This window comes from Biomphalaria glabrata, chromosome 15 (genome assembly GCF_947242115.1).
Source record: "Biomphalaria glabrata chromosome 15, xgBioGlab47.1, whole genome shotgun sequence".
Classification (NCBI taxonomy): Eukaryota; Metazoa; Mollusca; class Gastropoda; family Planorbidae; genus Biomphalaria; species Biomphalaria glabrata.
Window position 1 is genome coordinate 21,653,601 of NC_074725.1, and position 24,023 is coordinate 21,677,623.

Genomic DNA, 24,023 nt, shown 5'->3' on the forward strand with positions numbered 1-24,023 from the left:
TTCATGGCTGAAGAGTTTGGACAAGAAGTAAAGGAAAGATGCACTCTTTTATTTCTAAAAGTCGGACTAGAGTTACCCTACGAAAAAAAAAGAGGGGGGGGGGGGGGGACAACAAGTAGTATTCACCCGTCACAAAATAGCAGGGCCGGACTTAACCGTTGTGACCAAGAAGTCCTGGAAAGATCACTCTTTTTCATTTCTACCCCACGTAGTTTTAGCAGCGAAAAAAGAGGGGGGGGGGGGGAGAACAAGTAATCTACTCTGTATTCACCCGTCACTAAATAGCAGGGCCAGACTTAACCATTGTGGGGCCCTATGCGAAACAGAATTCGCATGGCCCAGTTTGGGAAGGGATAGGGATTATAAGTGAAAATTAAGAGTTTATATTAGAAAATACATTCATCTTTGCATTTTATTCATTCTTTACTACGTAGAATTACTTTACGAGCCTTGAGTGTAGCGAAGTCATACAGTATATCATAAAAATTCTATTTCCTACATAGATCACGCTCAATAGCAAGAATAACCAAAAGTTTCAATCTATCCACGAGAATTGTTGACCTCAAGTAATTCTTCATTAGTTTGAGGCACGAGAAGCTTCTTTCACAAGATTCCAAAATTCAAGATAATGTTGTTTTTCTTATAACGCGTAGGATTGTCGTTTTCCATATTGAATGACATCCCAAAATGACAATTTTTTACTATATATTTCAGGAGATTTGTATGAGTTTTCTAATGATTTAAAAAATTTTCAGAGATTTCCAGGACTTTTTCTTATATTTTGCAATTTCAGGAGATTTCCAGGAGCTCCTGGTAAATCGACAGGAGGCAGCGGGAAATCTGTTATAAGTTATAAAATGGTTTCATTTAATAATTTATACACCAAGGATTAGTTCAGGTCCTATGAAAGTGCGGGACCCACTGCGGTCGCATAGGTTGCAGTGACCTAAGGCCGGCCCTGCAAAACAGCGGTGTATGCTACGCCGCCGGTCGACTAGTATTCTTTGAACAATCAACTAAGTGCACATATCAACTGAACTTTTTGTTTTTTCAAAAGCAAACATTTTCAATGTTTTTTTTCTTCTTATAAACAAGTATAGTAATAAAAATAAATAGAACTGAAATCCACTAAGTGGTGATAGATTGACCTGCTACAGGCAATGTTTATTATTTAGCTAAGTATATAGCCTACTCCCAGACTATTAAATTAAAGCTTTTTCTGAATCTATGACAAAAATCTTATATTATACTCTACAAATGTACCTATGGCAATTATAGCTCTTATTAAATATAAAAAACATTCTATATGGGGATTGTGCATGGCAATCAGCTAACATGTATCATTTACTAATTATTAGCAATCTGAAGGTAATGTTTTAGTAAGATTGAGAAGCTATAGCATTAGCTTTAAGTTCTATTATCATTCTGACAAAAAAAAAAAAGACTTGGTTTTAACATATAAAGAAGCTTAGCATTGGGGCATTAGGAATAAAAAGTGTTAAGGTAGGATCTACTAATGAGCTTTTACCATATATGTAACATAAATGGAAAAAACAACAATAAAAAAACAAAAAACTAGCAAACAAATTTTACCACAATAGTTGAAATGTTTACCTATAAAAGAATTTTAGTTGGTGTCGCTTTTTCCAATCAAAGAATAGTTAAACTTTATGTGTCCTTTATATATATATATATACATCTTTAATATGAAAACATTTTTTTTTACCAAGAGAACTAACAAGTGTCTGTTCTACAATAACCAAAAGTCACACATACAACAAATACACCAAATTATACATAAATATACACAGGATTGGAGAGGGTGAGAATAGGAATAACACAAATAAAAACCACAACATATTTTTTTAAAAGTCATTCAATAAATGCACAGTAAGTTGTAGACAACAACCAAAAGTATCCAGATTAGTATCCAGGAATAGATAAGAAGAAGTGCTGCTCCAAATGAGTTCACACACTTAGTTGAATGAATCCTAACAGAGCAGTGCAAGTGTGCAGACCTCATGCACTCGCTCTAGTCATTATGCAAAGTTGTTTGATTAAAGAAAAAAAAACACTTTAAAATCTGAAACAATAAATCCAGAGGGTTTTTATATGAAATGTATTGTCAGATATTAAAGTCAGCCTCCTTGTCCAGTTAAAGATCTGTTTGATTAATGTTTTCACAGAGCATATATCTTGGTACAAGTTTAAAATCAGGTAATTTAACTCAGAAGTACTTGTGCTTGGGTCTGCACATAAATTAGTGCATCATGATGCTATCAGTTGGCAGCTTGTCGATGATATTATTCACATCCACAATTTTGTGGATCCAATTGTAAATCCTCCTCAGGGCATCATTGATCCTGTCCACACAGTTTTTCCACACCAGCCTCTCCAGCCGTGGGTTATCTACCACACTGGGTGGGTACTTCATTACCAGATAGTGAATGGCTGCCATCTTGGCAGGGTCCAGGGCTTTATTCTTGTTTTCCATCTTCTTACCGTTAATGTAGAAAACACCAGAAACGTTTCGGTCGTACACCTCACCCAGGGTGAAAATGCGAAAAACAAGCTCTTTAGCCAAACGCTCTCTACGCCCTTGACAAGCAGACTCTGCTTCTTTGAGGACTGTAGAGCATATGCTGATTTCAGATGTGCCGATGCTGCGAACCAAAGGTTTGCGAGTTGAAGACATGGCAGATATGATTTGGTCTGAACTCATATTCTTCTGAAAATCCTCAACCAAAATTTCCCAGAAGCGAGGATCCAATATGACAGTTTTGGGGTTAGAGGATGTATTCGAGAATCGAGCATTAGGTTCTTTACTGCTGCCAGGGCCCAGCTCAAACTTTTGGTTCTCATTTCCTTCATCATAGACAGTGACGGCTATTCCACTCTGGCTATCCACTATTGGGACATTTATGTCAGAAGTTTGGGCATTGCCCAGAACTACAGGCATCATATCCTGCTCATTGGGCAGCTCCTGGACTGTGCTAGAAGCCGTTTCTGGTGTTTCACTAGGACTAGGTGCTTCCATCATTGCTTGGCCTGGCACCATAGAGACAGTACCAACAGGGATGAAGAGATCAGAGTTGGAGTCACTCCTCTTCAGTTCCTCTGTGGCAGTATATTCAGAGATGGTGAGGTAGTTAGACAAGGCAGCTTTTAGGCTGGCTTTTGTCACTGCAGCATTGGTGATGGTAGTGCTTGGCATCTGTGCCATTGACGTTCCAGGGATGATAGGCTTGGGCTTATTCATTGGCTTAATGTTTTTGTTAACTGCAGCTTGAACAGATGAGATGGCAATTGGATGGGGAAAGAGGTGACTCTCTATTCTCTCAACTCTCTTGTTTAAATCAAACAGAATGGTTTGGGAATCTTTGATCATATTAGTCATTTTGTCAATCTTAGCGCCAAGCTGCAAGAAGGCCTGAGGTGTAATCTGTGCAGCAGGGGCTTGTTGAATCTGAGGGCCGAAAAGAGAGTGCATTGCTTGGGGAAGGACTAACGACACTTGGGGAATGTGTCCCCCACCAGCCTGGAGAGGGATCCCTTGTGCTAAGAGATGCTGCTGCTGTGCTTGAGGGTTTGGCTGGATCTGTCTTGTGGCTTGAAGCTGGTGCCTCTGCTGCCCATCAGCAGTCGTCAAAACTACACTCTCTCCACCTGCAGTAGTGAGCTGACCATCTGGTGTCAAAACAACATTCTGGCCAAGAGCCTGCTGTAAGTTCTGCTGGGTGAGAACAAGATTGTGTCCCATTTCATCTACCTCTGTCTTGACAATGAAATTCCCAGACATGGCCTGCTGCCCTGGGGCAGCAATAACAATATTCTGACCATGATGGGCGCCATGAGAATGAATCACATAATTCTGCCCTGCCTGCTGTGTATGGGGTGAAGCTATGATCATGTTCTGACCACCTGCCAAGGAAAAAGTAACCACTTGACCACCTTGCTGGACAACAGCTGATTCTGCACTAACCTGAGCAGCATAAGCCTCAGCATAATTCTGGACCTGCTGGTTAGCGATTTGAGCTTGAGTGGCAACCTGAGCTTGAACCTGCTGACCATTGACCTCAATAGTCTGTTGGGGGTTGTTTGCAGAAGAGTTATCCTGCACCTGATTGGCAGCCACTAAAGTCACATTCATGTTGCCTGCCAGCTGGGCAGGGATGCTCTGCTGGTATGTGTTGGTACTAGAAATAACTTGATTGTAGGTTGGTGTTGAAGCCAGCTGCTGGGCATGGCTATAAGCCTGAGCAATCATCTGGCTATTCAAGGCTGGTTGAGCTTGGGAGAATGTGACACCATCCTGACTGTAGCTCACCACGTTCGGGTTCATCAGAAGGTCAGCCAATGGTTTGGCCTCATTATATTCCCCATTATTGAACTCAGTAGCATAGAACTCTGTATTCTTTTGCTCTGTGAGCAGGTCCAGTGATTCCCGAATGTCATCAGTTATCTGGTAATACTGCTGTATGTGCTGCTGCGGAGGCTGCTGTGGTGCAGGCTGAAGATTCTGAGCTACAGGCTGGGTTGGTGGAGCCTGGGCAGTAGTAGTGGTTGTTGGAGCAGTTGTCTGCGTGGAGTCAGCTGGTGTGCTTGTTGCAGCAACAGAGTTCTGCCAAAGATAATATAAAAATTTTTTTTATGTATTGGCAGAACAAATGCATTTGTAAGCAATATCTCATATTTTAATAGCTTATGTAATAACAATTAATGCACCATTGTTGTCTAGACAAATTAAGTTTTTATGTGACTTTGGCTCACCTTCTCTGAACTTGGCCAGGTCAACATAGCACCAACAGTCATAACTTCCAACACAAATTACAAAAAAATGCTCAAAATAATTGACAAGTACATTAAACCATTATCACATCTGATTCGTTTCAATGTTTCGTTTCATTCAATTTAAATAAACAAAACAGCTAATGATAAGTATAAATAATTAGGATAGCTGTTTTCTTTCTTATTTCATTTAGCCCTTATTTTGACTGTAAGTATGAAAACTAGAAACAATGGTGCATTTTTGTAAACATGTATATTTTATTGTATATAAATATTAGAAATCAACACATAATTAAGTATTATCTAAAATCAGTTTTATTTCTTAAAAAAATAAATGAAATCAAATATTTTTACAACAAATGTATATGCACAAGAACATATAATAGTGACATGAAGGAGAAAGGAAAGAAACCATCTCAAACACATTTTTAACTCCACAGGGTGAAACATTTAAAGCAATTATCTATACAACACACACATATAAAAAGTGGGGAGAATGCACAAATAATGCACAACATTTGCAAAATTATTCATGAAAAATATTCACAAAATCAATTCTAATGTGTCTTTTAGTGTTAACCAAAAAATATACAGTCAGGTGAATGTAAAAATAAAATAAAATTGTAATTATCAACAAGAGGTTTGCAACTAGAAACATCATGCCAGTATTTAGTAATTTTAGTTGGACAAGGTATAAATGAATGTAGAATAATAGTTAATGCTGCCAACTAATTTTCATTTAAAAATTATATCAGTTTACAACCTAGAGAAATAATAAGTAACGCAAGTACGCATACACACTTTTCTGTTGCAGGTTTTGTATATGCTAATTTAAGGGTTTCTTTTTACTTTAAAGCTATTATTGTATTATTAATTTAAATAGAACTACTAAATATGGACTATTTCTATTTAAACATCCAAAACAATATCAGAAATTTCAGAGCAACATGTTGGCTACTCACCTTTTTCTTCTTCAGTTTTTTTGAGTGCATGTCCATGAGTGACTCAGGACGTTTAGATTTCTGAAAACAAATGACATCCAACTTTTAAAACAACTTATTTCATTGTCTGTTAAGTCTGATTCATCTCTATTGATTACTACTTCAACTAAATCAATTTTCTTTTTCAAGCAGCAGATGAGGTTATTATAATGCTAGTGTAGGGATTCAACAGGCTATCAAAATAACCAGATAATGTAATCTTTATTTCAAAATATAATCTGTATTTAATGAGTGTCAATTTATTGAAAATGGATAATTGTAATAACACTACTGAATTCCAGGACCTGAAAATCTTTATTCTAAAATTCCTATTCTCTTATAAAGATTCATTATAAAATTTTTTTTTCCACAAACAAACCACACGAGACTACAGTTCTAAAAACAAAAAAAAAAACAAGATTATAAAAAGAATCTGCTGTTTGCTAATGAATGGAAAGAAAAAAAGACAGGTTTCAATATTTTCTGCTCTAATAGAAGGTAAGAACTAAATAAAAAAAAAAACAACAATCCGGTAAGAACTAAATATAAAAAAAAAAAACAATCCTAGAAAATTCAAAGCATAATTGATCCCGGCTCACACCAAATGTCCCCTGTCTGAATAAGGCCTTCATGAACTTTGCATTTCTAAATGTAGACAATTATAGGAAACAATTCAATCTGGTGTATGTAATCTTTTTCCAACCTCTTCATGGCACCCTCAAGGAAACCTCCATAAAAGGAAATGGAGAGGCACAAAGGGGAAAAAGAGTACATTGCATTTGGCAGGAAAGAAAGAAAAGCTAACCCTTGTTCCATGCACCTTCAGAGAAGGAATTTAAAGATAAAGGGCAAAAAAAAACCCAGCAATGGTTCAAGGTGCTGTGATCAGGCAAAACTGATTTTTTTAAAAACTAGTTGATGAGGGGGTTGTCAAACAAAGAGGTTGGTGAATAGTAAATTTCTGGCCTCTGGAAATCATTCCCTAGGCCAAATGTCTCAAGAGGCTTTGACATTTTTTGTGTGTGAAATATCAATGAAACCTTTTAGTAAATAAAACAAACCACTAACCATTAAATTGTGTTTAGAAAAATGTGTATATATGTCAGCAATGTGCATTCTTAGTTTTTGAAAACAAAATTATTTTTTTTCTTTTGGAAATAGCTTTCGTGGCTTCCTTCAGTCCTAGAACAACTATGGTTCATAACATAGAGAGTAAAGAACTATCCTGGAAAGACATTCCTGTTTACATAATGCAGGTAAAGGTGGCACAAGCTTTTGATGGTAGATGAACCCAGCCACTCACTTTTACTTTTGGCTTACTTTACTTTCAGAGCTAAGGTCATATCTTTATCACTGTCCATAGCTTTCTTCAACAAAATCTCTCACAACGTGGTCTGTCATCCCAAAACCTCAACATGATGTTCACTGCTATATGATCCTGTTTGACTGCTTCAACATATTGGAGACCACTTTTTCTTGTGCCCATCACAATTTGCCCATTGAGAATGAATTTAGGGATAATTCATCCTCCATATAATCAATGCAGGGGCATTGTTGAAGGATTGTGAAGATGCCAGGAAGACCCATTAGAATGAGCATCTCAGTGTTATAGTGATTTTCAGGATTCATCAGAGAATTTTACTTAATTCACACTCTTGATTGGTGCAAGTAGTCTATGACCAACTGCTGTACAATAGAGTGCTCAAGACATTGTAAACCATTTTAGATTTTGAGGCGAGTTTTTGGTTTTCCCAAACTATTATGAGTCTAGCAAAAGATGAAGCAGCCTTTCCTGTGCACTTTTTAATCTACTCTTCCTCTACAGGACATCTTGCATTGTGGAGCCCAGCTATCAGAATTCATCTACAACAATTAACTTGTATTCATCAATGAGAAAAGAGGTCAGTATTGTAACTGTTGACACCTCACATTTGTTTTCTTCCTGCTTATAGTTAGCCCATGATCTTTGCATGCCTGGGAGACATTAATGACTAGAAATCCTCCTGCTGCAGTGGCATGTGTTCACAATGGTGGCTCTATTTTTTGTTTTTGCCCTCAACCTGGCAATATTCACCAACTGACCATTAAATCTGAAATGGTTGTACAAGCATTCAATGGATTAGCCAAATGCATGGTGGATGAGCAATGTAAAGTGTATTCTGAAGTTTTTGCCAACATCTGCTGAGCAGTTCATGCTGTGGTTGGATTAATGTAGTTTTGCATTGTTTCAGGAGTTTTAGGGACATACCTATGCTGCCAGAGGCAGCATCCATCTATCTTCTATAGCTTTGCTGAGTTCTACTAGGGAGAAGCATTAGATATTTAAAAAAAAATGTTGTTCCTTCTGATACATCATCTGAGTGGAGAGGAGGAACTGCTGAGGGGAATTCCAAATAGCTAACGCCAAGTCATAAATGAGATTATCCATCCCATATACTAGGGTGGGTTCTTCAACAAATCATGCATGATGGGCAGTTAGTTCTTTGACAGTGTAGTAGTGGCTAGTTCATCAGAAAAAAAAACAAGATCATTTAGATGATGTACTAATAACAAAACAGCATCCTTGTTATTGTTTCATTAGCCCAGCTTTCCCCCCATCTTTTTAAATACACCCCAAAATAAAATTATTTAACATTTTTTTTTACATCTGAAGGATGGCAAAGAATGACACTGCTCAGGGTTTAAACTTGGTAACACATATCATATGTGTTAAATCAAGGCTGGGACAACTCTGTACAATATACAACATACCATAAAGAAACTTAAAATCTAATTGCATAAATACGGACAATAATAAGCAGTATAATGTGCACTTGGCTCCATGATGCAGACTATTTTCAAAATTGAACAGGTTGTTAAAAAAATTGGATGTTTGTCTAAAAGAGGGAAATCTGCAAACAAATTGTGGAAACTGAAATACCTGAAGATCAATATTTACATCTAAGAAAGAACAAAGGACAGTATGAATGCAACACAGTTAAATATTCTGTTACTGCACTTTTTATTTCAAAAGTTTAAAAATAAAACAAATTGGGAAATTTTTCATTGGGGTGCTTCATTTAAAATATAATTTCTTAATTAAATGTTTGCTTAAAATTTGTATAAAATTTTTAGCTGCCCCCGAAAGGGGAAAAGACACTATTAGTTTTGTGCGAAATGTCTGTCTGTCCGTCCCGTTTAGATCTCGTAAACTAGAAAAGATATTGAAAATCCGACATCACAATATTTTAGACCATTCAAAGTTCTAATGCAACGGCTACTTTTTTTTTCTAGCGAAAAATCTAATTTTTAAAATCAGTTATGCAAGCAGTTTTTTAAAGAGAAAAAGCTAATTAGTATGCATTATAAGTTAGACCTAATTTAAAATGAATAGTAATCTTATAAACATCATTTTTATAAACATTTTTTTTATTGCGGAATTTTTTTTTTTTTTTTTTTTGAGGATTCGAATAAGAGATTGAGCCTTTTCAAAACGATTGGATCAATTATAAGACATCAGTTAGGCCAAGGGAGGCGCGGTGGCTGAGCGGTAAAGCGCTTGGCTTCCGAAATGGGGTTCCGGGTTCAAATCCTGGTGAAGACTGGGATTTTCAACTTTGGAATCTTTGGGTGCCTCTGAGTCCACTCAGCTCTAATGGGTACCTGACATTAGTTGGGGAAAAGTATAGGCGGTTGGTCGTTGTGCTGGCTACATGACACCCTCGCTAACCGTAGGCCAAAAAAACAGATGAACTTTACATCATCTGCCCTATAGACCACAAGGTCTAAAAGGGGAACTAGTTAGGTCAGGTTCACATCTAACTTTACATTCACTTACACCTATCCTTTGATCTGCAGGACCGTTGGGGCACTACACAAGATCTGTTAACCTTCTTTCTCCATTCTTATCTCTCATTTGTCTTTGATATAATTTCATTTGGATGTTCTTTCTGAAAATATTGAAGCCTGCCTGGGTGGACCTTTTTGGGGGCCGATTTTGAGTTTGTGTTTCCACACAAACTGTCTTTTGTAACCTTGTTTTCTTATCAGATGATCAAAATATTTTGCTATACATGTAGACTATGATGATCTGAGTTTTTAATGCACATAATAATTAAGACATCTAAAAAAAAATCTGCTTCTGGAAAACTGTTGAAAAAAAGGCAGCACAGTTTTCTGTAAGAATTGACTTGCCAAAACATGCTCACAATAATAAACTATGTTAACACTCTAGATACACACAAAAAAACAACAATAAATAAACAAAGACTCACACATTTAAAAAAAAAAAAAAGCAATAACTTGTTACAGAATGGACTAGCAACAAAAAGCACAGAAGAACTATTGGACATAATATTTGTTACAGGGTGTGCAAGAAGAAGCAAAAATACATTTATTTCATTTTTTTTTTTAAATATCTCATGTTTTAATTGTTTACTAAATTTAATACACTATTTATATTTTAGTTAATTTTTACTGAGTTCTTAAACTCCAATCGCATTTTTAGTTTGATATTATCTTTAAAAACAAATGACCAAGTAAGCTAGAAACCCTTGCATTTGTTTTTTTAGTGTCTGTGAACTGAATGCCTGAAATCATGCACTACAACACAGAAAAATCTGCTACAGGAAGGTATATAACATTGAGCAGCAGACACTACACTCATAAATAGAATTTTACTTACATTGTATTCATCAACCTGCTGCTGCATCTGATCATCCCTTGCCATTGTGACTTTGTCATCTTCTCTCTTGCGCTTCTTTCCTTTACCGTTATCCTAGAAGAAATAAGCAGAAAAGAATGTTACATTTCTTGTTATAGCTAAGGATTTCTTTCTTGTATTTGTGTAAGGAAGTGTTTAAAGGCTTGATACATTCTTATTAATAAAGACATTCTGATTTTTAAAAACGAAACTGTCACAAAATTGATATAGATTAACAGCAATTCAAAGATTTTTTAAGAAGCTAGTTCATTAAAATTATGCACTGGCATTTTCTCTTGAGCTTATCAAGAAGACAAGGTGATTTTTAGTATTGCTCAGAACCATTTAATTATATCAAATTAAGCTCCAACTATTAAAAAAAAATAAAACAAACAAACAATACATGTTCTCTAGTAGACACAGAGATACAAGTTAATGTGTTTCTTCATTAATTGTCTACAATGAAAAGTACAGTTAATACATTAAGAGAATCTTGACAATTTCCAACCCATACTTATGACAGCAGTTTTAAATGCATTAAAAATTGGACAAATTAAGTTTTGAAATAGATGTGACTGTGATTCAACTAAGACTTATGAACACCAGAGACTCCCTTAATTAAAATAATGACTCTTTATATAAATATAAATAAGATTCTTTTTTTCCTTTGGTCAAGTGTTCTATAGTGGCAATATTGCACTGCAGTTCATGCGATAATATGAAAAACTACTAATTAATTGTTGTTTTAAATTATGCCCAACATATATGCATACTAAATAGATTTTTAATCTTTTTTCTCTTTAAAAAAATTGTAAACATTTTTTTTTGTGTGTGTAAATATAGTACTTAGTACAACAGAACTTACATAAATTAACAATACAAATGTAAAAAAAAAATTTTGACAAAAAAACAACTGTTTGAATAAATGTGTTAAAAATATGGCCAATAGTCACCTCATCTAATAGCCTCCCGTGTTTGTTACTATTAATAGTGAATAGTTGTAAAAGTGGTGTATTTTTATGGAAAAAAAAACTGCTTGCATAACTCATTTAAAAAATTAGATTTTTTGCTTTCAGAAAAGAAAAAAGTAGCCGTTGGGATTTTCACTATCTTTTCTAGTTTACAAGATCTAAACGGGATGGATGGACGTACAGACAAACATTTCACACAAAATTAATAGCGTCTTTTCCCCTTTCGGGGGCTTCTAAAAATTGAGTGCAAAGTGATTCAGGATAAGAAAGATATATATATATATATAAAAGATTTAAACATAAAAAGATACACCCTCTGATTCAGGAATTAAACATTTTACCATCACAAAAACAAATAGACAAAGTGACTTTTGTTTCTTGAGCATTTAAATAAGAGAAACTGTGGTATGAACGTATATTTGTGTGCTATCATAAACATTGTTTGCTCTAATAATGTATTGTTTGTTATGTGTAAGACACTATAGCCAAACATATTTCCTAACTGATTTTAAAGAAAGCTATTGTTATGTAATTCAATATCTTAGCAGTCATGAGAGCTTTGATATTGAGGTCTGACAAAATGTAAGCTCTATAAAACTTATTAGCAGCGATATGCCCTTCATTTAAGAATTTACCTTTTCTTTTTTAATAGGAGTTTCTGTCCAAGCAGATCTGTCTTTGTCTTCAGGGGCCCCAGCATTTTTACTAAACTGACGTGTCTGCAGACCAAAATTTTTCCCCATTTCTGGGGGAAGCTCTGTCATCCACTCCTCCCTTTTACAAGGACCTTCTTCAGCTTCAGCCTAGTAATAAATTGTAACAGCAACTCATGATAACAAGGAATAACTATCCATTATTTATAAAGCCTACTTAAAAATTAATGACATAAAAAAATCATTTGAATCATCTTTTAATTTCATTAATTAGAATTCAATCATTTTTTGTTTTTCTATTTTGAACAACGGAATTTCGGCTTTTAATTACATTTTCTCAAAATGGAATAATGTTTCAATATTTGCATTTTTGTTTAAAGCACCATTTTACATTTCATATCATTTAAAATATTATTTTAGAACAACTATAGAAACACTTTTTAGCGCTAGGAAACTGTAGCACAAACTTACTATGACAGGAAATTGTAATAACAGTGGATTACAAAAAAAAAAAAAAACAACAACAACTCACTTTGACTGTAAGTTTATCTTTCATTCTTTTTGATCGTCTCTCAAACTCTTCAGCAGCCTGGACCACCTCTTCGCCATCTTGATTCATTTCAGATGGCATTGGACCAATATTTCCCCTTCCCTGTGTTGAATTGAAAAACTTAAGGTTAGCAAAGTATCAGCTGATTCTGTTGAAATAATTAGTGCAATATACAGCAACATGTCAGCTTTAGGAGACACACAATTTTTTGTCACAGGTGCTGACCCACCTTTAGAAAAGTTTGTGAGAATTTTACTCGAGTTCAACACAAGCTGACAAAACTGTTGCACCAATTCCAGCAACATTTATTTTCCACCAAACATTCCTATTCTTCTTATTAAACTTATTTTAACCAATATAAATGTTGCTGGACCATGCACTTCAACTATACTTTTGTAGAAAACAGCACAATTTGAGCTTTTGACTTAGTCTATTGCTTGAGGCTCATCAAAGTAGTGTTCTATCTTTCAAATCTAAATATTTAGGATGTATCACTTAAGGCTTTGTATTTTCATTAGGCAGAGACAGTGATGGGAACAGACTTTGAAAGAAATTTTAGGAAATTTTTGTACACCCGTGTCTTTTAACTGGCCGGTTGCAACAACTTAAAAAAAGAATTTGCTGAATTTTTAAAAATTATGTAGAATTAATTATATTTAATATTTTCTTTAAATAATGTTGTATTACATAATAATTACACTGCATAAGCTTTACTGCACACAAAATGCATACAAGGCACTATTGTTTGTACATAAAGTTGAGAGGCAAAAGCTTTCTGCAGATGATTAATATCTGGGTCCAGGCAGTCTGAGCATTCTATATTAGATAATCGCTTAAATGGTATGGTCACAACTTCTCTCTCAAACAACTATAAAGAATTAATGTTTGAAAATCAAAATATGCTTGAGTTTTGGAAATACTTCAAAAGTATGAGCTACACTTCTGTTTGTTTCAGTGGATATTAAATTTTGTACATTAAGTCCACCAAAAAATGCTTTGAAAAGCAATTGAGAAAAAGCTGATGAAGCAAGATAAGCAAGAACAATCAGATGAGGAGCAATGCTTAGGGTTTAGAGGAAGAGAATGTTTAGCAATAAAACTGCCATTTGAAGCTTCCTTTTGTGACTCTTTTTCATGCACATACAAGTTGTTTACAAGAAGTGGATCTCTAGAACTCTGGCACTACCACACTGGGCTTTTAAAGCATTAGTAATGATTAGTTATTAGTTAGATATATAGAAAAAACTTTAATATTTATAATATATTACTCACTATTAGATCTAGATCTGTATGTCTAAGTAAAAGCCTATTACTATAAATAGAAATAGTTTTAAAAAATTGTAATCTAGATCTAAATTCTAGCTGTAGCCTCCATAGGTGCTAAGCTTAATCCATAAATTTTGTTTTGTGATTTGTGACCATTAAATGGTATCATTCATTGTCAATAAAATCTAGGACTAGACCTAGATTTTCTAGGCTTTTAATCTCCAGTTTTATCTACTCAAAATCTCTCAGTAGATAGCTTCTTGATCAGTAATTTAGATTAGAACTCTTGATCAATAGGCAATCTACTAACTTAGATCTATTTCTCTAGAGCCAATCTATTTTATAAGACTATGTCACTACTATACTCAGTAACGCACTATACTATAGTAATGTAAAGTAGGCCTAGATAATCTAGATAGAGATCTAGAAGGCAGTAGGACATTATCATCTTTTTGGAAGGCAGGGTTCAAATTAGAAAAATCTAGGGGCCATCATAACAACAGGGCAAAAAGCGCATAGGCCATAGGCATAGTGCATACAAGTCTACTAAGATAGCGGCCAGGCACAATGATTTTGAGCAGCCATTGAAGTCTAGACACTCTAGATCTAGATAATCTAGATCAAAAGTATTCAAATTAAAGAATCTAGATAACTTATCTAGAATAGATCTATCTAGAATGATTCAAATACTCTAGATTCTAGATCCAGATTAGATAAAACGAGGTTTTGTTAAAAATAGAACTTTAACTGGGTCAATAGAACGGATGTGCTCATGTTAAAAAAAAACAAACTTATTTCGCATTCTTCAGAAAATGGAAAATAATAAAATCAGATTTTATTTCATAAAAAAAAAAAAAAAATTGAAAAAAAATGTAGGCTTTTTTTTTTGTTTAAAAAGTGGATCAGTTGAAAATTCCAATCACTGAAAGATATATATTTTTTTTGCCATGGCTCACATTAGTTCTATAATTATAACTACCCATTAACTTTAAAATCAAGAAATCTAAATAAAACACAAAACCCCCTGGCTTTTCTAAACAGGCATGCTGCGACTAGTTGAGTGCCTAAGCATGATTTACAGAAAATAAAAACTTTTTAGGGCTACGTGTAAATCTAGAAAAATAATATATATAGGATGTGTATCCCGAAAAAAACAATGACTTATACCAAAGATCCTATAGCTGTGTAAATACTTTATTTACTAGCATACCTGGTTGTCTCCATCATCATCATCTTCATCGTCATCATCATCGTCGTCATCATGAACAACATATGTTGGGGACAATTCAGAATCCATTTTGACAGTCAGCTGACCCTCATCACTATTGTCATCACTGTCAGAAGATTTCTGCATACCAGGTGGAAGGGTGGGACCGACTACCCTGCCCTTTCTCTTGGACGAACTCTTTGCTGCACTCTTTCTAGATTTGCTTGTTACAACCATACCTTTACAGAGAAGATCTACAGAGAATAAAAAAAAAAAAAAATTGTCCATTTTGTCATTGTCAGAATTGTCTAAATTAACAAACAAATAGCTTAAAGAACAAGAACACTTGCATCTAATAATGTACTATGAGACAATATATGTAACAGCAGCTCAAAATTGGAACCAAAGATATCTGCCCATGTGGAGTGTCACCAGAGAAGGCTGACCATGTTCTCCAAAACTGCTCTCTTTAACAAGAGGCCAGTACAAGACACTGGCCCCAAAACACCCTGATAGAAAGAAAACTATATGGAGAGCACCCTAATTTGGAAACCACTGTGCATCTCATTTTTTGGTCTAGTTATCTGAATGCTCCAATATAAAAATGAGAAGGAGGAAGACGATTATTTTGTTCATGAAAGTTTTTAATTGCTTATAAGAGAGTGATATTGAAGCTATTTTTAGGTATTTATTTTAATTTTTTTTTGTGGCTGGTATCTCTATATTTATTTTTCATTTGATTTGTCTCTTGTGTTATAAATGTCTTTCCTGCACTCATTTGCGTAGTGATCTCTACATAACAGTAACTGCATTCTATGTCTGGTTTTGCTTTTTGATGCATAGAGTCCTTTAAAGTTACAGTTTGAGCATGTTGGCGTTTTTTTTTTCATTTCTTGTGAATAGATAGTAGTGCTCTGGCTATTTTTGAATAACAAAATTTTCTACTGCAGACTGTTAAATAGGCTAATATTTAGGTTTATTTTTTTGCTACGATTGGTGTGAAGCGTAGGTGAGTGTGAATGTAGAATCATACAAATGCACATTAAAAGAAAATGTCAGAGAACAAGAAGAATTACTTTTGGCAGATTGCGTGGACAGCATATTTTATGCCAAATTTTAAAGAAGCCATCTCTGCTGACTAGATTGAATGCTTTAAGCAGATCAATTAATACAATACTCAGAAGAGCATTCTTTAATATCTGCATTTTCCTGCAGCTATCAAAGAAAAATATGTCGATTGTGGATCTTCAAGACAGAAAGCCACATTGGAATTCTGGGGAAAATCCATCCGTTAGTTTTTTTTGTAGCCTAGATAATATCACTTAGGCAAATACCATGATTGAGGAGTACAATGCTTAGGAGGGAAGTTTCCCTGTATTTGTTGCAGTCGCTTCTTTCACTTTGCTCTTATAAAAGGTGACAATCATCGCATCCCACAGATTCTATGGCACAGCACCTTCTTGTCAACATTTGCAGAGCAGTTCATTTATTGGTTGATTTAATGCAGTTTGCAACATTTCAGTAGATCTTGAAGCGGCCATAGCAGCCAGAGGTTTTGCTATCAGCCATCTTGTCTATGGCTCTGTTGAGTTCTTCTTAAATCAGTCATTGTGTGCAGGTAACTGATAGCATCCAGGGCTGAGGCAGAGCTTAATGATGCACAGAACTCAGAGTAGTGTTCAAACCATTTGTTTGTTTGTCTGTGATTGAAGTAGGTACTTCGATAAACTGACCAAGATCCATTTATTTTATCTGCCAAAAAATGCCTAAAATGTGTGTCAGCATGGAAGACTTTTTTGGAGGGATGGTTATGCCCATCAAAATTTTAGCTCATTGTATTTGATTTCAGTTCAAATTATGATTCCTTTTCTAAACATAAGATATATGAGAGATAATTTTTATTTGCTTAAAAATTGCTTATTTGAAGTCAATCTGTCAAATTTTTCTTTTTAACAAAGTTTATGAGAAAGTTGACATGTTAAACATTTTTTTCCTATAAAAGATACAGCAATGCTGTTTGGTACAATAACTGATCATATTTAGAAATGTGTCTTTTTCAAATGTCATTAAATTTAGTTAGCTCACTTTATAGATATTACAATTAACAAAGACAAAAAAGGGTCAAAATATTTTCTTTATATAAAATAAAAGTGTTCAAAATTACAACAATCTCACTAATTCTATTGAATTTAGCATGTTAATCTATATCTGTGTGCTAAGTTTGAACTTTGTAGCTTGGTGCACTCTTTAGATATTCATTTTCAAAGTTGATGGGTAAATCTATTTTTTGGTAACAACCAAGGCTGTGATTTACTGGTAATGGTAATTTTTTTGTATATCCTGTCCTATTTTTTGAAGCACATATTATAAGAATTTGTCATTTTAATAGCTTTTATAAGGTTTAACTGCTAGGCTATGGAGAGTAATTGTGTATTTATTATGAATTTTGAATGTGCAAATTTTCAAGTAAATAAATATTAAAAAAAAAATAACTTTAAATATTAAAACTTGTTTCAAATTTTTAGGTCAGTCGAATCAACTATTTATTAGTTATTTTTCCTCATATATTGTTTTTTTCTACATATATACACATAAATTAATTGTTAATAAATGAATATATTATATTTTTAAAATGATGAGCTATTACTGCACAAAAATTCAAGCAAAAAAATCTTTTTAAGTCTTTTAGAAAATCGTAATGTTTCTCTTTTCTTTTTTTTTATTGTCCAAGGCAAGCAATTTTTCATTTATAATATAATTTATAAAGCATTCAAATTCAGGCATTTTAAAATGATTACTTGCCAGTGAAGTACAAAAAGTTTTAAACTGTTTTTTGAGAAACTTATGAAAAGAATGGTCATTAAATACAAATATTTTTCTGCGCAGTGTTATTTCCATTTACAATTTATAAAAATTATCTGATGCATAAAGAAATATATTTTAACATACTATAATTATAATTTTAACAAAATAAAGCACATCACAGAGATCTCAGATTTGTTTTAATTATAATGTTTCAGCTTATATGAAGACAAAATCGCATAAAGTTTTATTGCTTGTCAAATGCGTTTGTTGATTTTAATTTTTTTTCTTTCGAAGACTTTATCGTTGAGTCTTGTTTTTAAAATAAATTTAAACAGAATACACGTTAATGAAAAAGAATGAGAAGTTTCAACCCCATATTATATCTTCAAGACTTTTTATAATGCAGTCAATTATAGTTCATCTGTCAGTTTTTTCGGTCACATATTTTTTTGGTTTAAAAGGCCTACTTTTTGATGACTAAAACTGCAATAACTTTCCTCAAAATAAAATGGGAATCATTGGAAAGCATTTCTCAAGCTCTAACATTGCATTGTAAACATTTTTTATTGAAGTACCTAATTTAAGAGGTGTTAACTTGTTTTGAGAGGGTCCAAGAGCCTTTTGATTCCCGTGTTCATTACTCTGATGTTGCCTATTTGGGCTGCATGCTAAATGCTTTCACTAAGCTCCACCCAAGTACTCATTGGCACAATTCCATGTTGTTCTCTGCACTGTGGCTCTAGCTAGATTCTTTCAGAAAAAGCAGATTTTTTAAAATTGGTTGTGTCTTGCATGCAATGAGTGTATATATATATATATATATATATATATATATATATATATATATATATATATATATATATATATATATATATATATATACCTCTTTGCTGTGATGAAAGGTTGTATTAAGTTAGCCATATCAATCATTCTACTTTTAATTTTCATTATAAAGGTGTCCAGGGAAATCTTTTGTATTAATGGACATTAGGTTAGCAGCATATGGCATGCAAATAAATGCAGAAAAAAAACAAATTATGGCCAATAGCCATCAGGGCTTTAAAAGAGGCATCAGTATTGGAGGTGAAAAGCTAACTAGTATTAAGAGCTTCAAATACCTCGGAGCTATTGTCTCAGATGAGGGAACAAAACCCGAACTATTGGCCCGAATAGCACAACCCACAGCAGCCCTTTCAAAACTTAAAATAAGGCAAGGGCTTAGCCCTCGGCACCAAAATCAGACTGATGCGCTCCCTGGTCATGGCCACATTTTTATATGCTTGCGAGTCATGGACGTTGAATGCAGAGCAAGAGAGGAGGATCCTAGTAATGGAATTGAGATGCTACAGAAGGATCCTAGGCATCACATTCAAAGACCGCATCACAAACCAAGAGATCAGAGACAGGGTTACTGCAGCGATCGGAGCCCATGATGACTTGCTATTGTAAAAAGACGAAAGCTTAAAACCTATGGCCACATTACAAGATCTATGGGGCTCGCAAAGACCTTCCTTCAGGGAACAGTGCCAGGCAAAGGAGAAGAGGCAGACAGAAAAAGCGATGGGAGGACAACATTAAAGGATGGACGGGCCTGCAATTGAGAGAGGTTCTAAACAAAGCAAAAAAAAGGGAGGAATGGAGAAAGAAGGTCAAAAAGTCTTGCCTGGTGCCCCAACGGTCCAACAGACTAAGGGATAGGTAAAGGTAAAGGTGAGCACTACCATTTTTTCTGTTGATGAGTTACCTGATCTACTTTTGCAATATACGAAGAAACCAAAGTGATGTTCTTGCAAGTGGTCAAAACAGAGGCATTTACTTTACTTAATCATTCATGCCACCTCAATTCTTATTCAATTAAATGAACAGAATCTTTTTGTAGATCTAAATTGTTTTCTAAATTCACAAGAATTTCATTATTTCCATCACTTCAGGACTAGATTAAACTTTAATACAATGATTAGATCTAGGTAGCCTGGATTTATAGATGGTGACATAGAATCTATTATTTATAATTATAATCTAGATTATTATTTATAATAATTATAAATTATATATTATATACAAAGATCTCTACAATATTTAATGTAGCTAAAAAAAACCCCGAAAGTTCAGAAGTAAAAACTTAAAAAACGACGGATAATTTAGAGATTGCACTTTTGATGTTGTTTTTTTTACATAGGCTGCACTTAAAAATTTATTACACTTTTGAATGAAATGTGAGAAGTTTTAAAGTTGTGTTATTGATTACTTTAGACAATGGCCTAATTAATGCTTAATTAGGATTTTTATAAAAAGTTAAATGTTTTTTAAATTGATTATCAAAAATACCTCTTTTCGAACATTAATATTTTTTTCACCCTAGAAATCATGCCTGGCTATAATTCTACAAAGTTTTATCGTTCTATCTTATGCACGCCATATCGAAAACTTCAAAATACGGTTAGCATTGTTGGCTATAGGATTTACAGTTTTTGATAACGAAATTTCGTCATAGACATAAAACCACTTCAGGTTATGTAAGGCCTAATATTCTGGATACATTCAAATAGTTTTTGTGTATTAAACATATGCGCACAAATTTGAAAGCGCATTTGAAAAAAAAATTGTTTCAGATGATTTTGATCCCACTTTTTAAATATTTTGTTATTTTCTACCATCAACTACATTTTGTCCACACCCCTCTGACATTTCTTGAAGCTCAAGATCTGATAATTTATTTAATTCCTTCAATATTTACATTCTAAACAAGTAATGTTCATAAATATAAATGAAAGAAATCAGCTTTGTGAGCTAGAAATTTACTACTAATACTAGATCTACTATTAAATTTCTAATTTCGTCTACAAAACTTGATTCCAATTTTTTAACTTTTGACCTGGGGGTGTCTCTTCCAGCTTAGCCAGTAAGACGCTCTCATCTTACTTATTCCATGTCAACCAATGTTAGCTCAAAACGCCACAAAAAAAAAATCATAACTTTCTAACTGTTAAACATAACTTATATTGGAAAGTGTGTTCGGTACTGAAAGTTCTTTTAAAGTATTTTAATGATGTCTTTAATGTCTGAGGATTTCTATTAGATCTCTATCTATAGTCTAGAGCAGTGATTCCCAAAGTGGTCTATATAGACCCCCAGGGGTCTACGAAGACTTCCAAGGGGTCTACGAATGTGAAAAAGTAAATTGGGGGTCTATGAGATGTTCATGGGGGTCTTTGACTTTAATTTTCACACCCCATTAATGTAACTATTTCAAACACTTATAAATGATTTGTACCTTAGTTATAAATATTAATTTCATTATTCAAAAGTAAATAGCTGTATTTAATTACAATACTAATCTAAATAGTTAATTTTGTCTACATGTAACTAATATTTAACAAAAAGAAATCTTGATTTTAAAGCGTTGATTATTTATTTCCTTGTTAAATAAGCTGTTGTCTATAGTAAGAGCCTTTTTATAACCATATGAAATCAATTAAACTGGAGCATTATTTGAGACGATGCCACCCTGATAAAAAGATAAAAGTGAGAAAAAAATGTCAGAATAGACTCACAAAATCTTTCTTCAACACCATAGAGAAAAGATGGTGGTTTGTGAGCGTCTCACAAGATCTCTATACCTATAGTCAAATAGGAAAAACACTATAGATAAAACATTGAAGTAGTTTTAAAAACTGTTTTACACAAACCTTCATCTGATATTATGAAACGAATTTCTTTTAGTAACACTACAGTTCAAGGGCACATCGGTGGGATGAGCATTAAAGCTGCAAACTACCTAGTGGTCTTCAGCTCCATATTTTTCCCCAGGGCTGACCCATGAAGCCTTTCCCATGTTTGGGTGTATAGCAAAGCAGCAGAGGTTTGAATTCTATTTGCCTTCTACAAGGTGGGCTGCAAGCCAAGGCTAATGAGTTCCTCCTGCCCGAAGCATACTGGTTTAGGCGCAAGTAACTCAACTTTGCCTCTTCTCCTGTTAGTGAAAACAGCTCCGCAGGACCAATATTTGAGCCAAATGTGAAAGATCAAGAATAACACGAGAAACTGCTCTTTGCGAAAACTTGTACAATAATACAAGAGGCAAATTAATTAATTTATACACTGCTGTTAGAAATTAGTTTTGAAAAATTAGTTTATGAATGTGCAAAAATGCAATATAAGTTAAGCAAGGGGTGTACCGAAAATCAGAAAACATGGCAAGGGGTCTACGAGACAAAAAAGTTTGGGAACCACTGGTCTAGAGTCTAGATTACTCTAGATCATCAATAAAAATCATTTTTAATCTCAGTCTGTAATTATCTACACTCAAGTCTAGTGACAGTTAGGGAGGTGAAATTCCAGAACTTCCGGTGTCCAAAAAATGACATAAAAACTTGAGACAAGAGTTTTCCTTACTGCTACATAGGTCTTTGTTTGAAATCGATTATGCTCACTATATATAAAGATATCATTGCTAAAAAGATTGAATTCGATTACTTTTGATGATGGAGAACATTTTTATCTTTAACAATTTAAAAAAAAAAAAAAATTTATTTAAATATTTTGCATTGAAATTTACTACGAATACTACTAGATCTACTATTAAATTTCTTATTTTAATAAGTAGATCTATCGTCTACGAAACTCAATTCCAACTTTTTAACTTTTGACCTTGGGGGTGTGTCTCGCCGGCTGAGCCAGCGACAAGCTCTCACTCTCACTTTTTCCATGTCAACCAATGTTAGGTCAAAACGGCACAAAAAAGATCATAACTTTCTTAATGTTAAACATACAGTCATAATTTATACACCATTAGAAAGTTCTTTTAAAGTAATTTAATGATGTAGTAACGAAAAATTGTTTTTTTCCAATCCAATGTATTGTTGGTACTGCACCTGGTATTAGCTTCATTTTATTTTCAAATCCCATCTCCACAGCAATAAAGTTGCTAAAACAGCTTCTCTCAAAATGGTTTGAGCATAAACAGGAATTAGCTAATGCCTTTGTAAAATATTTGCTCTTCAGACGAATAAATTTTTCCCATTTTCCCTTTAAAACTTCATCTCTTGGAAACATGAAAAGAGACACTAATTTCTGTGTCAGCATACTTGCTGATTTTATCTTTGTGATTGGAACTACTGCAACAAGCTGAAGAACAGTATTTCATTTTCTTCAAGTAGAAATAGAGGTTTAGATCTAGAATATTATTTATAAACAAAGACCGATTATAAATCAACGTGGAGAATACATCTAGCTGTGAAGCGTAACAATAAATGCGATCCGATAGGTCTAGATCTAGACTAGAGAGTTTATCGGTTATATAGGTCTAGAGTCTAGATCTAAATTTAGCCAGCACCCTTGTGACGTCACGTTTTTAAAAACTAAAAACATCTCGCAGAACCCCGTTTTTGGGGGGGCGTGAAGAATTTTCGGTCTAATTTATTAAATATAAAATTTTCTGAGCATTTAAATAAAAAATGATATAATGTTTACTATTACAACTTTTTACGCAGAATTTAAATATGTCAATAACTAAAATTTGAAAAACTATCGGAGTTTCCCTTTAAATTAAGTCTTAAGTAGTCACTTGACTCACTAGGGATAATCTTAAGCGGACTTAGGAAAACATTAGAATTAGATCTAGATTTTCTAGACTAGATGTCTCTAAATAGTTAATATAGATCTAGATCTAGTATAGCATAGAATGTATAGCAAATTTCTGATTTCGTGCACCCCCGCAGTCAGTCAGACTCAGTGTGTTCCCTTACAGTTACAGAGCAACTGACGCTTTCCATGACCCATAACACAGTAATCTTACGACGACGCATAATTACCTGGTGGCAACGCAGGCCCATATTGGTCTCCACTTTCCATAACAATCAACTAAACAGTGAATATTGGCTTCTTTTAGTTTTAGGGGGGTAAAAAGATTAATAATTATATGCATTCTTAAAACATTTTAACAAAGGGTTAACGGCACCATACCGCCATCTTAGATTTACCTTTACGTTTACGTATAGTAACAGCTGAAATGATTGGTCCATATAGAAATATAAGCCAATGAATACAAAGCTTTCATAAATATAGCGGTAATTATCTAAAATCTAAAGACTTGGATTCTAATATCTTCCGGCTAATTTTTA

At 33.9% G+C, this 24,023-nt stretch overlaps 1 protein-coding gene and 1 long non-coding RNA gene across 3 annotated transcripts; one reads left to right on the forward strand and one right to left on the reverse strand.

Moving 5' to 3' along the window:
• Positions 1–1,147: 1,147 nt before the first annotated feature.
• LOC106056488 (uncharacterized) lies at positions 1,148–23,907 on the reverse strand. 2 transcript variants are annotated; one of them, XM_056012808.1, is made up of 8 exons: positions 23,715–23,869; positions 18,477–18,651; positions 15,100–15,350; positions 12,606–12,725; positions 12,056–12,223; positions 10,432–10,524; positions 5,751–5,810; positions 1,148–4,621 (listed from the first exon to the last, which is right to left on the reverse strand). In XM_056012808.1, exons 3-8 carry the CDS (start codon positions 15,331–15,333, stop codon positions 2,261–2,263), a joined length of 3,036 nt encoding a protein of 1,011 aa, XP_055868783.1. In that variant the 5' UTR covers positions 15,334–15,350; positions 18,477–18,651; positions 23,715–23,869; the 3' UTR covers positions 1,148–2,260. The 2 variants fall into 2 exon arrangements, with proteins under 2 accessions (XP_055868783.1, XP_055868782.1); XM_056012807.1 differs by lacking the exon at positions 18,477–18,651 and having other exon boundaries at positions 23,715–23,907.
• LOC106056489 (uncharacterized) lies at positions 5,801–8,809 on the forward strand. Its single transcript, XR_008775060.1, has 4 exons — positions 5,801–6,266; positions 6,930–7,024; positions 7,594–7,669; positions 8,422–8,809. It is a non-coding gene; the product is annotated as an uncharacterized LOC106056489 (long non-coding RNA).
• Positions 23,908–24,023: the final 116 nt, after the last annotated feature.